This window comes from Lactuca sativa, chromosome 2 (genome assembly GCF_002870075.4).
Source record: "Lactuca sativa cultivar Salinas chromosome 2, Lsat_Salinas_v11, whole genome shotgun sequence".
In the NCBI taxonomy this organism is placed as follows: Eukaryota; Viridiplantae; Streptophyta; class Magnoliopsida; order Asterales; family Asteraceae; genus Lactuca; species Lactuca sativa.
Window position 1 is genome coordinate 232,161,249 of NC_056624.2, and position 16,717 is coordinate 232,177,965.

The 16,717-nt window shown below is 35.1% G+C and overlaps 1 protein-coding gene across 1 annotated transcript; it reads right to left on the minus strand.

Moving 5' to 3' along the window:
* Positions 1–6,402: 6,402 nt before the first annotated feature.
* Positions 6,403–8,002, minus strand: LOC111888884 (probable membrane-associated kinase regulator 2). Its single transcript, XM_023885014.3, has 2 exons — positions 6,900–8,002; positions 6,403–6,744 (listed from the first exon to the last, which is right to left on the minus strand). Exons 1-2 carry the CDS (start codon positions 7,759–7,761, stop codon positions 6,659–6,661), a joined length of 948 nt encoding a protein of 315 aa, XP_023740782.1. The 5' UTR covers positions 7,762–8,002; the 3' UTR covers positions 6,403–6,658.
* Positions 8,003–16,717: the final 8,715 nt, after the last annotated feature.

Genomic DNA, 16,717 nt, shown 5'->3' on the forward strand with positions numbered 1-16,717 from the left:
TACCCAAAGTGGGATAAAAGCGATATCTGTGGGGCCCTCGATGATTTAGTGATGACAAACGTAAATGCTCGGCCGGGCTAGGGCTAATTTGATTTGTTCAATTAGTCCGTCGTCATAAATCGGAAATCGAGATATAGTACAAAGAGAATGATTTGAAATCATATCTCATATGATATCTAGAATGGAGGAATATATGATCCCTTATCTAAGGACACGCGTATCTGATAGGATCAGAGTTGACAGCGACTTTGAAAAGCTACGATTGCAGATCAGGATCTGAAGTCATACGCATAATAGTTATTAGACTTATCCAAGTGGGAGACTGTTGGATTAGTGTCTAAGTCCATAACTATTTTGGTATGTACTTGACCCGATGGTGCATGGTCCTTTTGGGTTGCCTTCACCAAAGCAACTTGATTGGAGAAATAAATAAAGAGAGAGGTTATTATGATTTATTAATATGTTATAAGAATAATATATTAAAGGAGCAATCATATTTGTTTAATTAATATTGGTCAATAATTAATTAAGAATTAATTTTGTGATAAAATGTAATTAATTAAACTAGAGGGGCTGAATTGTAATTATGTGATAGTTGCAAAATAGGGCAATGGTTATCCTTGTTAAAGGATGGACGAATTCAAGGATAAGGATATCCTTAAAATCGTCCAAGGTCCAAGATATAGGGATTTTCAAGGCTTATCTTATGGTTGCTTGATGGGCAAGTAACTAGATAAGGATAAGGACTGAAACCCTAATCCCAACCCTATATAAAGACCCCTAAGGCCTTAGGATTTCGTGCACTTGATCCCTAGAGCATCTAAGGACGAATTTCTACCTCTCTCCTCTCTATCTTTATACCTTCTCCACTTGCTTATGGTGTTTGTAAGCCATTAGAGGCACTACACTTGTGGTGCTTGCTTTCAAGACTTAGGGTTTGAAGATTTAAGTTGTTATTACAATATAACAACAAGAGGTATGTGTTCTAACCTTCTTGGTTAATTTCGAAAATAGCAATCATGATTAGGGTTTTATTATGTGTTCATAATGTTGTGTATCTAATAGTGAAAACATAGATCCAATGCTAGGGTTGCATGTACACATAGGATTGTTTGTATAAAACCCATCAATTAGGAGTGTAGGGCTTCTCTCCACCTTTTCGTGGATATAAGGTTCGTTGGAAACGGACCTAGGATGAGGGAGTTATGATATTTTGAAGTTATTGGTAGATTTGGTACTTGGTGGAAAAAGCTTGCATTTCAGCCCATGCATGCAAAGGTGGCGTACGCGTGAGTACGCCTAGCGTAGGGATGGAAAAGTGGAAAGCGGGCTTAGGAGCTATACGCCCAGCGTACGTACAGGATCCCCAAAACCCTACTTTTAAGGGTTGGCTCACTATTTAAGCACCTTAAGTCCAAGGTGTGCGCCTCTCTTTCATCCTCTAGTGTCTTAAACCCTAAATCTCGATTTATAGCTTCATCCAAGAAGGTTGTGTGCCTTATATATGCATTTTTGGTGAATTTTAGTATATTTCAAGAAGTGGTGGCTTGGTGCAAGGTGGTGGTTCAAGGAAAGGCTTGTGGATCTAGACTCCTTGCTGCATTTTCAACTATTTTAAGGTAAAAAGTTCCTAGCTTGATCATTAGAAATGGAGATCTATAATTTTATGGTTCTTGGCCCCATTTTGACCTCATGAGCAAGATCCAGTGGTTAGACATCGCTTCAAAAGCCTTGAGTTGCCACTCTTGGCAGATTTAAGATTATAAGTTCATAAAAATGCTTGCTTGATACTTAGATAATGTCCATGCATGTTCTTGATTAGGTTTTAATGGATTCAAATGGTTATTGGGTCCCCTTGGGTCATGCAAATGTATAAAGGTGTCGACTTTATGCATTAAGAGCTTTAGTTGGAGGTTCCTTAAATTTAAGACGCAAAGTGCTTAATCGTTTAAGTCATAAATTGAGTTTGGAGAATCTGCAGTTACGCCCTGCGTAGCTAGAGGTACGTCCGATGTACCTCCTCTTTCGCTGTTGTACAGGTTCCTCGAGTACACCCAGCGTAGGCTGAGCTTACGCCCCGCGTTCGTGGTTTTGTGGGCCTTTAGGCTTGTTTCATGTTTGGGCTTCGGTTTTGGGTTGGGTTTTTGTGTTGGGTCTTTGGTCAGAAGAATTTGAGAGTTTTCGGACTTTTGGACATGTCTAGTTGGGCTAAGATTTTTTATTGGGCCTTGGGGGGATACGGTTTTGGACTTTAGTGGGCCCAAATGGACTTGGACCTTTGGGCCATCGAAGAATTATTATTGGACCGGGAATCATTTGGCTTTTGGGTAAGGCCCATATATGGTTGGGCCTAATTTGGAAAATTGGGCCATTAATGGGTTTTTATGGATCTTATAATGTTGGGCCTTATTGATTTTGGGCTTGGGCCTTGGTTGTAAGTCTTGTTGGGCCAAGGGTAAAATGGTCATTTTACCCCAAGTTTGGATTATGGATCATGGTTGGAACCCAACTGCCATTTGGGTGATATTTTGGAATTGATAACTCGGGACGGTGTCAGAGCAGCAGCTAGGGATTTCTTTCGGTAAGCTCCTACATTCGAGGTGAGTCTCCCTTCATAGAATACGTGGGTCGAAGGCACCAAGGCCGGCCCACTTGTATGTTATAGTATCATGATTGTCTGTGTGATAATTTGTCAGTTGTGCATATATTGCTTGAATCTTCTGTATGATACTATGTGGTAGTGGTAGGGGTGAAATAGACCTGGTATCCGGTTAAAATAGACCGAATGTGTAGGTCGGGCACCCACATATGTCTAACAATATGTTATGTATGATATTATGTAGTAAGGGTAGGGGTGAAATAGTCCCAGTAATCAGTCGAGATAGACCGAAAGGGGTAGGCCAACACCCAGATATGTTTTGTAGTATCCGATCGAGATAGACCGAAGGGGGTAGGCCAGCACCTAGATATGCTTGGCAGTATCCGGTCGAGATAGACCGAAGGGGTAGGCCAGCACCCAGATATGCTTTCCAGTATGTTTTTTTTGTATGGTATGTGGTATTTCAGGAACTCACTAAGCTTTGTGGTTACGGTTTTCAGTTTTGTTTCAGGTACTCCGGTTTTCAAATGAAAGAGCTTGGGATGATCGCAACGCATACACCAGTGTTTTCTGCAATATGCGATTTTTGGGATTAAACTCTGATATTTGTTTTATTTGGAATGCTTTTCAGTGTCTCAAACAAAGTTACATTATTGTTTTGGTTATAATAAAAATGATTTTTTTACCTTGGATTTTGGTTCGTTACAGATGTGAAGTGGAAGAAAGTCAAGACACCCTAAAGTTAGATAATATATTGTCTGAATATATTTTTATATTAAATATATATTATTTATATAAATATACAAACAGGTCCCCTAGGGAAGTACGGGTCGGAAATACCCAATCCCGAAAATAAAACGAGGTTTAATCCCAATCCTGCCCCTGCCCCCGCCCCCGAATTTTTTTAATAAATTAATCTCGTATGGAATCGGGGTCCCACGGAAGTTTTTGACATCCCTACACCCGATGGAGATCACTTGTGATCTTCTCAAATGTTCTGCTACAAGAAAATTGGTTGTTAAAGATATTAACTAAATATGCAAATGAACTAATAGAGTAAGGAGAAACATTTAATAGCCATTTTAAGGTTGATCCTGTGAGGGTGGAACCAAAACCCTTGTACAAGCAAGATTCCTTCAAGTGTGTGGGAATGTTAATGATCTCCACTTTTTCCCTATATTATGCCATATGTTCTTCAGGATCCATGGTCCCGTCATAAGCTTCATGTTGGGAGTTTGGAAGCGCTTTGGGACCTTAGTGTCAGCGATTGCAAGAGCGAATCTCGAGATCTTCTGGCTTATTGGGGAGACTTTCGGTATAGGCTGGACTACTCTAGGTACACTTAAGATCATCTGTCGTAGCTGTTGAATTTCTTTGGCCATGAGCGGGCTCATTCCTGCATCAACATCCATAGAGTTAGTAGTAAGGATATTATTATTGACGAAGTTACCAAAACCTTGTTATTGGGAGTAACGAAGGTTTCGTTGGGATCCTGGGTCGTATGGGCTTACTCTCTTGGAGTTACACCCCAAGCGGGAACAGAGGCAAGTGATGACGTGCCTATGCTAGCACGACAGAACCGTGCCTGGCCAAGAAACCTGGCGTGTCAGCCGAACCAAGCTCAACGGGCTCAGCGACCGTCGGCGCCCCTAAGAGCAGGGCGTCCCATCAAAAGGCTCGCGCCCGCTAGAGGGGCTCTCAACGTCCCGAAAAAAAAACTCGCACCCACCAGGGACGCTCCCAGCGTCAAGACAAAAGATACAGTCAGGAAACAAGAGGCAGGATCATACCATTACCGTCAGAGCCAATAAGTGCGCTCTAACGGATAAAGGCGCACGACCCTCCAATCAACACCTCTGGCCCTGTCTCCTTAAAGCGATCATGTCTCGTACGGATAGGACAGGATCACTAGGTTATAAAAGGGTACGCTCTAGAACCACAAGGTAAGGGATCTTCTTCAGCTATATCCACGAAAACCCTAAAATACCTTCTAACTTGACCGAGGGAGCGTCTTTCCAGGAGCCTCCTCCCGGGAAACGGCTGACGGCCTCTTTTTCTTGTGATCTTGCAGAGTTTACCCGGAGTCCAACTGGGAGATACAAACTACGAGTCGAGCCAAGGTCGCATCAGCAGGTATTGAGGATCTTATCTCATGGTGGTTCGCTGAGGATCCCGTGTTGTCAAAGTTTAGGATATTGGGCTGCAAGATCGAGGGTGATGTTTCTTGAGGCTTGTAGATCTCTGCCCTCATTCTCTCCACTTCATTGAGTATTGTCCTGTTATCCTCATGTTGTTGAGAGACTTGGCATTTCAGTCTCTTCATCATAGCGAAGATTTCATTATTGGAAATCAGCACATGAGGATCCTGAAATCCTTGGGTAGCGATCGGAGAGGTGTATTTCTTCGATGCCTCAGAGGCTTTCTTGGGAGCTACCCCTGGGGTGGAGGAAGGTTTTTAGAGGAAATGAGACGAATGGATGAAGAGGATAATGTTGATTGGGTAGACATGATTTTCGAACGATTATGAACACCACGGCCCCAGGGTAGGTGCCAAATTGTTTTGGTCAAAAATTGATCAAGTGTAATTCAACCAAATTGTATGAGAGGTTGTGGTGTTAGTGTAATGTAAGTATCAAATGGTAATCAAAGTGGGATAAATGAGTTACAAGGAAATCCCTTGATCATTTGTAGGGTCTCCGACATAAAACCTTTGGAAGTGATAATAATCAACTGCCTTGATGTATTTTATCGATTTAAATCTGAAATTACAAAGAAGATGAAGATGATACGAGTACAGGAGTAATGCTAGAGTTAATTGTGTATATTGTGTGCTAGATACATGTGTTATTTATAGTCTAGTGTAAGTAATAAGAAGTCCGATAATTCCGAGATCCTCCGGAATCAGCATATGAACGTTATTTGACTTGGCATTTAGGGTTTTTTGCCTGGTTGAGATTACTATTCGTTGAGAATGGATCTTGTGTTGACTAGTTTTGCGTATATGAGGAAAATTAAAAAAATATAATTGTTATAAATGTTAGAAATATTAATAGTAATAGATATGATCCCAGGATATGTTTAAGGATCCTGGGGTTTCAACAATATTTAAGAATTCTAAATATGATTTAAAGATCATGCCCACTTCACCACGATATGTTTAAGGATCTGAGGTTTCAACAATATTTGAGGATTCTGGATTTAATTCAAGGATCATGTCCACTTCACCACTTGTGATGGCCTAAGCCAAATAAAATTGAAAAGCAAAAGGGACCAATCTTACCGTTCCCTTTTAAAAATAACTATATTTTATATAAAAATATTAGTAGTAATAAACAGGATCCCAAGATATGATTAAGTATCCTGAAGTTTCAACAATATTCGAGTATATTTAAAGATTCTTCGGTATCAACAATATTTAAGGATTCTGAATATAATTCAAAGATCTATCAACTTCACCACTCTAACAATATTTGACGATTCTGAATATGATTCAAAGAATTGTTCACTCCACCACTCTTGATGTCCTAAGCCAAATACAATTGAAAAGCAAAAAGACCAATCTTACCGTTCTTTTTAAAAAAAATAACTATATTTTATATATAAATAAATTGTTTAAAACATGCAATATATTATTTTACAAACAAAATACTCGATATATTATTAATAATCAAATACTCCAGTAAAAACCTGTACACCTCTGGTAGTCAGTAAAAGACTAAAGGTTAAAATGTGATATGTATATGTGTTTTAAAAATATAAATATTATATTTTATATTTTATAATAAAGAGTGCAACACACAACAAGCAAAAGATTTTCTTCATCATTTCTTTTAATCTTCCCTGTCATAACTCTGAATTTCTGATGATATAATCATCACCCTTTACTTTACATCAAAACCCTACTTACCACCTTCCACTTCGACTCTTTTCCACTTTGCTACCACATACTTCTTTCTTTTCTAAATTTTCACACATTAATCTTTTTTATGATGCTACTAGTACTAACCAGTGTACTAAACTAAATACATGAATATATATTCCCGCCATTTCTTCTTTAGATCAGATGCTGCTTCTTTTCTCTTCATCAATGGAGATTCGAGGCCCATGAGATGGAGCACTTCCAGATCTTGAAAGAACGTTGCACCCTGAAAGCAGATTGGCAATTGAATATATTATGTTTCCATGAAATGATCATATCCCGTGATTCTGACATCAATTTGGACGGTGACTTAAATAATATTTTTCCAATTTTTTTTACTGAACTAAAACATTTTAATACTTTTGAAGCAAAAATGTTTACCTTGAGAAGGTGAATTGTACGATCTTTTGCAGTGTAGTATGGCGCTTTGGATTCCGTCTTGTTGTTGCAAAGCTGAATCGTCTTTCCTGGACGCCGGCGACGGAATCGATTTAATGGTGGCGGAGGATGACGAAGAGGAGCGACTTTTGCCTAAATGCTTACGGACCTCTTTAAATACTGTTCTCCCTGACGGTTTCTCTTCCTTCCTTGGAGAAAATACGGGTGCAGTCGCCGGAGACGAAGACGGGAAGGAAGTCTGATCCGGCGACTTCACCTTGTCGTTAGACTTTTTCGAGACCTTAATATACAACGGCTTAATCAGATTCAAGTACTTGTGAACAACGTCCTTCGAGAAACGCTTAGACGACATCTGATCATGATCTAGAAACTTCTCCGACCTCAATTTGTTCCTGAAACTGTTATCTCTTTTGAGCAATGAACTAATCGTAACCTCTTCGATTTCGCATTTCATTTCCTTCTTGTCTAACTTGGTTTTGTTATTCTGAAACCCCAGCATCAAACCTCGAAACGGAGACCTCGGCGTCTTCGTATTGGAGGAATCTAGTGGCAAAATTTTCCTCTTATTGTTGAAAAACACGGCATGGGGAGACGAATAAGTGTGATTTGACTTTGAATCAGCGCCACCCAACTTTGAAAATTGTTGGTAGTGGTCACTGTGGAAGCCACTAATGACGTTGACAGAAGGAGATTCACCACATTCTTGGTCTTCGAGATTGTTCGGATTTGTGAAAACCAAATCGAAAAATGATCCTTCGTCGTCCGTAATATCAAAATCACCGGCGCTAATGGGGTCTCCGACGCCGGCATTTCGCCAGAATTTGAGAAGGCTGAAAACGTCCATGGTAGGAAAAGCCAGAGTAAGTAAATTGGGGGTTGGTTGATTAATTGGTTTGAAGAGTGTGAATGAGGAGGAGAGAAAAGAGGGGGTATAAATAAATAAAGAAAAGGGGGAAAGCTTTCCCTTCGTTTAATGGCGTTTTGGGTCTGCAAAAGTTGCACAGGGAGAGAAGAATAAGCTTTTTGCAGTGGCACACACAGTCAACAGTGAGAGGGAAGGAGGGAGGGAGGGAGGGAGGGGGAGAGAGTAAAGACGAGTGGTGTGTTTGTTTGATTCCTTGTGATGGTATAACAGTGGCGTCACGTTGCATTTTCCAATACTAATTATTAAAACAGATCTCTCTCCGTTATTTATATTTATATTAAACTGTAAAAACAATAAGAATTAATAATACAGAATTAGAGAGAATCACAAAAATTACATTATCAACATTTTAAAATTACATCCTTCTAGTTTGAAATAGGTACTTTTAGACTTAAGACCTAATACATATGCATTATATATAATTAATAAATTTTCATTATAATAGGATAATGAACTTTTATAATGTGTATTAAACACTAGTCAGTTAAAATAAACATTGTTAGAAGGTAATCAATTATTACAAGTGCTTAAAAAACCCATAATGACATTCAATATTAGATTCAATATCAGGTTAAATAGATCAAATTTTGTGTTAAGAGTGAGAATTTAGTAAATAACTATTTAAAACGTTAAAAAACACTTGAAAAAGTAAAATGCTATCAAAATGTTTAGAAAATTCCATGTCTACCCGCTATAGCAACAATTTAATTTAGATCATATTTTCTTTTCGTCGACCCCTAAAATGATTAAAGAATCCAATATATTTGTAAGATTAGAAAGTTAACGCCTTTAATAAAAAATAGAACAAAAATAATTAGGTTTAATACTAATTATAAGTTCAAACAATTTTATGAAAAAATATACATCATTCTTGCATTGTTATTTTTTTCTATTCTCGTTAGTAGCTGGAAATTTATTTTTACAATCTCAGTTTTTTCCAATTTATATATATATATATATATATATATATATATATATATATATATATATATATATATATATATATATATATATATATATATATATATAAATGAAATCTAAAATGACATATGTCAGTTTTTTTAGAATGTCTCTTTGACACGTGGTATTTTTTTATAATTTTTATTATTTCATTTTTTGTAGCAAATCAAATTCAATTCAACTTTTTAAAAAAACAAAATCTTATCATAATAATATTATTATGTTTATTTTACCTAACAAATTAATTCATAATTACTTGCAATCGACAATATCTTGGTTTTTTTTACATTTATTATTTTTTTATTTATATAAAAATTTTAAATATACCGATTGTGGTTTCCACGGGCTATAACCTAATATATATATATATATATATATATATATATATATATATATATATATATATATATATATATATATATATATATATATATATATATGTTTGTGTGTGTGTCCGAATAAAAAGAAAAAGAAAAAAAAATAAGAAGTGTGGTTTGGCTTCTTCAACCTGCCAAACATTTAGGTTATGTGGAGTGGTCACCACAAATTCACCGGAAAAGTGGTGCCACCTTTGCGTCACGTCATATTCACCACCAACCCACTATATTATGGAAATGGTCACCACTAACAACGTTTACTTTTTTACTTTTATTTTTATTTATTTAACATTATATTAAATAAATAACATATTTTATATTAATTAAAACCACATTACATAATTTAAAACATAGAAAATTAAAACTAAAATACTAAAAAAACATAATCCATACTTAGAAAATTAAACATAAATTATTAAAAAAACATCAAATCTAGTTGCGATATTGGTCGAGAACTTCTTGTCGAATTTTCATAAACACTCTTAAATTTTATGAGTTCGAGATTTGGTTACGGCACTATGTTTATAATTTGAAGATTGGTGATTGTCAATTGTCGTCGGCGTTGCTCCTCCGTTGAATCAAATTTTTTTTCTAAAAAATGTGGAGTTTTTTCGATTTTCTCCGCTAATACGTCCTTGTTGGTTGATTTCCCGTTAGACGAAGCCCCCTTTCTCGCTTTGTCCATACCCGGTGGTCGACGAAGATGGACGTCCGATGGACCCTCCCCCTCGGTGGCGTCGAACTCATCATTGAAGTCGAGGTTAGCACCGATGTCCGACTCGGACGTTCTCGGCCTTTTGTTGGAACCGGTGGTAGATCCCGAATGCGCCGTTTCCGGATAAAGGACCCATTTGGGCCATTGAGACAAACTCCCCACGCTTTTTGGTTGCCAAAAGGATTACCATTGTTGATAATTTTGTATTGGTGCAACGCCGTTGACAAAATGTTGAAATCGTTGCTGCCACTTCGATGCATATTTTTTAGATTGTCAAATACGCCGTTAAATTTGGTACATGTGGGTGGTATGAAAGATTGGTGAATAGAGGTTGTTGTTGAATGGGGGATGATAGCAATTGCATATGGTCAATGTTCGCTAACGGATCATTTGGAGTGTTTGGGGTGTTCGGGGTGGGTGAGTTATTTTGGTTTGGATCCATGGAGGAAAGTGTATTTTTTGAGTGAGAGTATATGTGTTTGTGTTCAAAGTTTGTTGTGTTTGAAATGTAAAAATATGTTGATATATATAGAGAAATGATTGTTAGTAGTTAATTAATTAATACATTTTTTTTACAAACGGTCAAGAGCAGCAATGGTCAAAAAAGTTTTCCCCCAATCAAATCATCCGTCTCCAGCTCCACGAAACAAGACACCCACCAGAAGATGGGGCGGTCTTCACGCGTGACGGGGGCTGACACGTCAGCTCCCACGCGTCTTCTTCCTTCCACTACTGATAGCCTTATCCTTCTTCTCGGAGCAATTCTCCTAGCAGTACCGACTGCCAGCCCAAAACTCTTTTTCCCAAGCCATTATGATCACCCTTAAAATGTATTGATCTAAGTTAGGGGCGGATTTAAGTAGAAGTGGGTGGGAGCACATGCCCCTATGACTTGAAATTTTTTATATAGATTATAATAGTATTTGGGTAATTTTTTAATTTTAATAGATTGTACCCTCGATGTCTTCGGGACATTGAGATAAAGTTGAAGAGATAAATCTCGCTTTTCTTCTTTCTTGTTGTTAACGTTTGCATATCAACAACAATTTATAATTTTGTCTTCACTAAACTAATTTACTTTGTCTTCTGCATCCTATTTGTCTGGATAATTGTCTAATATATAGATCTTAAATTTATTGTTTTAAACCATTGAAAGATAAGCCTAATAAACATTACAGATAAAATTGTAATTATCATTCTCAAAAGATGAAATATGCTAGAGGATAGTAAAATGTGTAATTTAGGATAATTATAGTATGTAATTTGTTCTTTTATTGTAATTTAACATATTTTTGTTGTTGGCATCTAAATTCATTTTGACTCAACCCACAAAATTATATTTGATTTTTTTGTGCCCCAACATATCAAAATCATGGATCCACTACTGATCCAAACAAAATGTTGAATATAGATTTATTTAACTATGTAAGAGTGCATTAATCCAAAATGTTTGAAACAATATAGTCGTAACAATATATGATCTTTCAAATAATATTTCTATGATATAGATATCTAACTATAGCAATACATTTGACACGTCTAAATAGATGTAAGATACTCATTTAAGATGTCATTGTTAGACTAATATGATTTTGGGTTTTATTTTGTATTGGGTATTATTGTCACACCCCAAAACCAACAACGGCGGAAACGTTATGGGGCAGAGGATGTCATGTATAGTATCACAACACAGTATAATAGTAAACAAGTAAACAACATCACCCATTGCATTAAATAGATAATTTTAATACAAGCGTGTTCTGTAGTATATAAGACACCAAAACATGAATCAAAATATAAGATGAGTCTTGTATGCGCTCCATCTTCTCAAAAGTTGGCATCGATATCTGTCTACTGATTACCTGAGAATACAAGTTATTTTGAAAGAGTTTATCAGCATTAAAGTTGGTGAGTTCATAAGTATTTAGTGTCTATGTTTGTATCAAAATGTTTGAAACAATGTTTGAAGTACGATTTTGTAAACGTTTGTAGTAAAAGTATGTTAATGTTTGTAAGTGTTTGTAAAAGTTTGTAACTCCTAGAAAATCCTATATTCTCTACTAAAAGTAGCCTTCTACCAAGGCACAATTGTTTTGTATGTTTGTTTCTTGTAAAAATATGTAATTTTCCCAAGTGTAACTATCATTATCAAAATATAGTTTATACATTAATGTTTAGGTGAAGTGATCACCAAATAAATGTAACGGGTAAATTAATGTAGTATTGTAGTGTTGTATTATAGAAACTACTGTTGTACTAACTACCTTAAACCGGATTTATATCAAGGTATTATCTGATTAATTGTATCATACTATCGACTATGAAACACGACCATGTAAGTCGTCAAAAGGTATGACATTTGGCACCCGAAGACCTGTAGGTCCCGCTGTAGCGAGCAACAAGGTGTAGGATAGTCAATCCAGTATCGATCTATACGCAAACTCACGCTCTCCCACCAGGAGATTCTGGCTACAACTCGGGTCATGACAATGAATTCATGCTCCGATACAGTGGACCACATTTATGTTAAAGTATACTTGTATATGTAATGTATTGTTTCTCATCATAGTATCGTTGTATATGTTTTCATCATAGTATAGTTGTATATGTTCTCATCATAGTATAGTTGTATATGTTTTCATCATAGTATAGTTGTATATGTTCTCATAGTAATAATTAATGACTCATGAATGAACTGACTCTTGTATGCTTCATTGAACTATAAGAAGTAAGTAGTATAACCCTAAACTATACCTATTATAGTTTATTAGTAGACTTGTTTGTATGACTGAATGTACCGAACTGAGATAAAAGTCTTTATATCTATACATATATACATAATATATAACTAAGGATTCAACGACACTCAGACAACCAACTGGGTACTTTAAGACCACAACCAAACAAGGACAGGAGGTAAAGTGGGTTATCTCTCCTAAGTCCTTCAAACCTTATTTATATAACTATATATGTAGTAGACATGGTTTTAACAATATATAAGTTGGAAAAACTGTAAAAGAAAGGTTTAGTATACAAAAGTGAATTTGATAAAGAGTTTAACATGTAAAATAGTCTGGTAAGCAGGTTGAAGTTATTTGTTTGGTAAAACAGTTTAAAGTATGATAAATCCATTTGCATGCTAGTTATTAATCACATGTGATTGATCTAATAACTAACATGATTCAACTTGTACCCCCCCCCATAAAGCATTTAAAAACATTTAAAAGCATTTAAAAGGTTAGTTAAGGGGTATGAACTCACTTGTAGTGAGTGGTTTGGATGAACGGATGGTATAAGATGCTAAGTGTCAAGTGAAGACTTGAGCATACACATGGATCCTATTTATCATATAATAACACATATATGTAACCAATTAGTCATTTAAAAACTAATTAACTAAGTTAAGACACCCTAGGACATAGAAAACACTTTGATTCAAGTGCTAGAAGTACTAAGGGTTGCATCTGAGGGTTGTATAGCCACTTAAGGGAGTTTTCGGTCCAAGTGGCTTTCGGTCCAAGAGGTTTTCGGTCCAAAGGTTGGCCGAAAACTCTTGTTCTTTGATGCATAAAGTGATTTCCAAGGGCTTTCAACAAGTAAATAAGTGTTCTAGACTCAATACTAAGCATTAGAAAGGCTTAAAGTCATAAAGACACCTTTCTTTAGGGTTTTCGGTTTAGGGAGATGCACTAACCGAAAACCCCTTCTGTTCTTGGAAAAATGACGATTTCAAGGCTCTAAATTAAGTATCCTTAGTAGATAACAAGTATAGGAGATAGATACTTACAATATGGAAGCAAAGAAGGTGATTTTCGGCCCAAAACACTAGTTTGTGTTCTTGGTGTAACTAAGAACACTTGAAGATCTACATAAATGGAATGATTTCATGGATGAAATCATGTAAAAACACTTGAATATGGGAGGAATCAACTAGATAGGTTAAGAAACACTTACATTTTAAAGATCTAGAAGGAAAAAGCGGATGATACTTGAAAGGATTTCGGTCCTTGTTCTTGAAAGAGTGAAAAAGTGAAAAATATGGCTAAGTGTCATATATATATACTCATGGGGGTTTTCGGCCCAAATAGTGTTTGGACCGAAAACTCCTAACTCTTGGAGTTTTTGCGAAAATGATGTAAAATGAACTTAGGGTATCCTCTCTCCTGTTATTCCTTGAAGTACTAAGCTTTAAAACACTTAAGCTAACTCCCAAAATGATTAACAGATAGCAGGAACAGTTCCGATTTCTATTGAAGTGAATGATTGTTCAGAATAGAAATTTCGGGTTGTCACAATTATGTTGGCCTATTAGCTAGAAAATCTTAATTATTTAGTCTATAAATTATGTCTTTATTTATTTATTATTGTACTTTTTATTTGATAATAATATGAAACATTGGCATTTCTATGTTTTTTAATTGTTAGTTTACAGTCATCATACTATTTTTTTTTAAGATTTTAAATAGTTTGTTACCTATATACATAGCATTAACCACATTAACGAAAAATGTGACTTGTTAAACCTGTTATAAGAGGTCACCATGATATCTCTTAAACATTTAAAATAACGTGTTACCCTTTTATAACATTTTTTAGCTTATGAGTATTCTTGAACATTGTACATAGTTCATTACTTTATCGTGACTTTAACCATAATGGATATAACTATGTTGATTTTTTTTATTAAGTATTATGTATGCGTTTTTTTAGTATTTAGGTTATACAAGTCGTGTTTAGGTTTATAGATAGGTTAAAAATCATAGAAAAATTGTCTAAAATGGAAATCTCAATCCAAAATACAATGGACATTTTTGAATTCAGATTGCAATGGCTATTTGATATGATTATTTGATATGATAATCAGATTTTAGATGTATGGTTAGTTTTGTAGTCGGATATTATTTTTGTAATTACTAGTGATTTTTATACACCAAAATTTTCAAATCAATCTAAAGTTCTTATTCTTAACCAAGAATTTGTACATGCACCGGAAAATGATTCTAATGTAGCGCTCCTAATGATTTTTGAACGGAAATTGTTTAAAGAAATGGGATACACGTATGCGGAAACAATGTCTCTCTTACATAATCGTGAAAAATATAATTGTATATGATAGATGTTATGTTCATTTATTATATCCATCATTCAATGGCCTCCTTATATATCCTACTAACTTTTCATTGGCAAGAAGAAACATCATTTGTATATAAATCAAGATTAAACTTATTGTCTATCATTCAGATCGTTGATATGATATGAGATCATGAACATTTTAATGTCCATAGTATATCTTAGTTTGTAGTAGTATACACAAAACTTAAAAAGGTAAAAAATAATAATAATAATAATCAGAATATAAGTAAAAAGTAGTCCACTATGTATTTGTAACTTTTGACGTGAAAAGTTATTGAAATTAAGGCTAAAAACACTTTTGATTATTCTATGTAGAGATGGGGCAAGAATAGACAAAAGAAAAGTTAGAGGGGTGTTAGGGAATTTCCAAAAAGAGGAGGAAAAGAAAAAGGAACGGATGCTTGGTAAAACTAAAAGACCCAAAAAGAAAAGACTTGTGAGACAAATAAAAAAGGGAAAGAAAAGAGAGGTGCTCAAAGGATAGGGTCAGAAATAAAGCGTATGTCAAAGTGAAGGGGGGTTTTGAGGTGACTTTTGCTTTTCTTCGTTTCTCTTTTCTCACTTTTGCCACTACTTCTAAATTTATTTTTTGTGCTTTGGTCCAAAATATATTATATTACCCAAAAAGACAAATGCATATCTAAGTGATTATCGATATACTAAATAAAAATAGTGGTTCTTTACTTTGTATACGAGAATATTAATATGATTCTTCTTAATATTAATTATATTACAGTTTATAACTTGTTCACAAAATTGAGATTTTTTATGTTGAATCAAATGTGTGAGGCATCCATTATCATATGTCTACCATCTAAATATTTATAATTCTTTGTATTGTAAAAATAATTTATTCTACAATAGTGCATTATATATATATATATATATATATATATATATGCGCGCGCGCGTACGCTCGTGTGTGTATTTTGGCAGTAGTAATGCATACGGTTGGCTAGGAAACATGGGTTGTCATTATTTAGAGGTTATTGACATTGGGCTTTGCTTACAAGTTTTAATTTTTTAACTCCTCCCTGTTTTTTTTTATAAAAAATACACCGCATTTCCCCATCCATGAATGCAAGTTATCGATCCAAAAACTGAAAAAAAAATCCTTTAATAAATTGCACATATTATATTGCACACAAATGATATGTCAAGTCGAAGTGGGTATATAACTAAAATTTAGTGATGGTAAATAATACAGTATAAATAGTACATTATATGTTAGTGTAATATTGAAATAGTAATGAAAATTGAGAAATAACATTGATAGTAATGAATGGTACTTTTGTTTTTAGGTTAAATGGAAATATACTTTTGAAAAAGATAAAAATAAAAATTTGCTTTGTTTGAAAAAGATGAAAAGTTGAGGGGGTGGAATTAAAAGTAAACTAAAGAGATGGAGCGGAGGGGCAGGTGGGAGTGGGGCCACGCCTAGTCGTCGTATTTCATTTATGAACCCAAAAATCCAAAGCTCTCTTTGCAGTAAAGAAACGAGGGATGGGATAGAGTATAGACTCCTCGTTTATAAAAGGTTTGACTTCTTCAACAAGTCACTTTTTTTTTTTTTCTAAAAGATTTATACGGGTGTTTGGAATAAGGATAATGCTATCCTTGTGTTGGCTAAGTTATGATTGACTAGAATAATATAAAAATCCCGAGATATGTGTTAGTAAATTTCGTATAT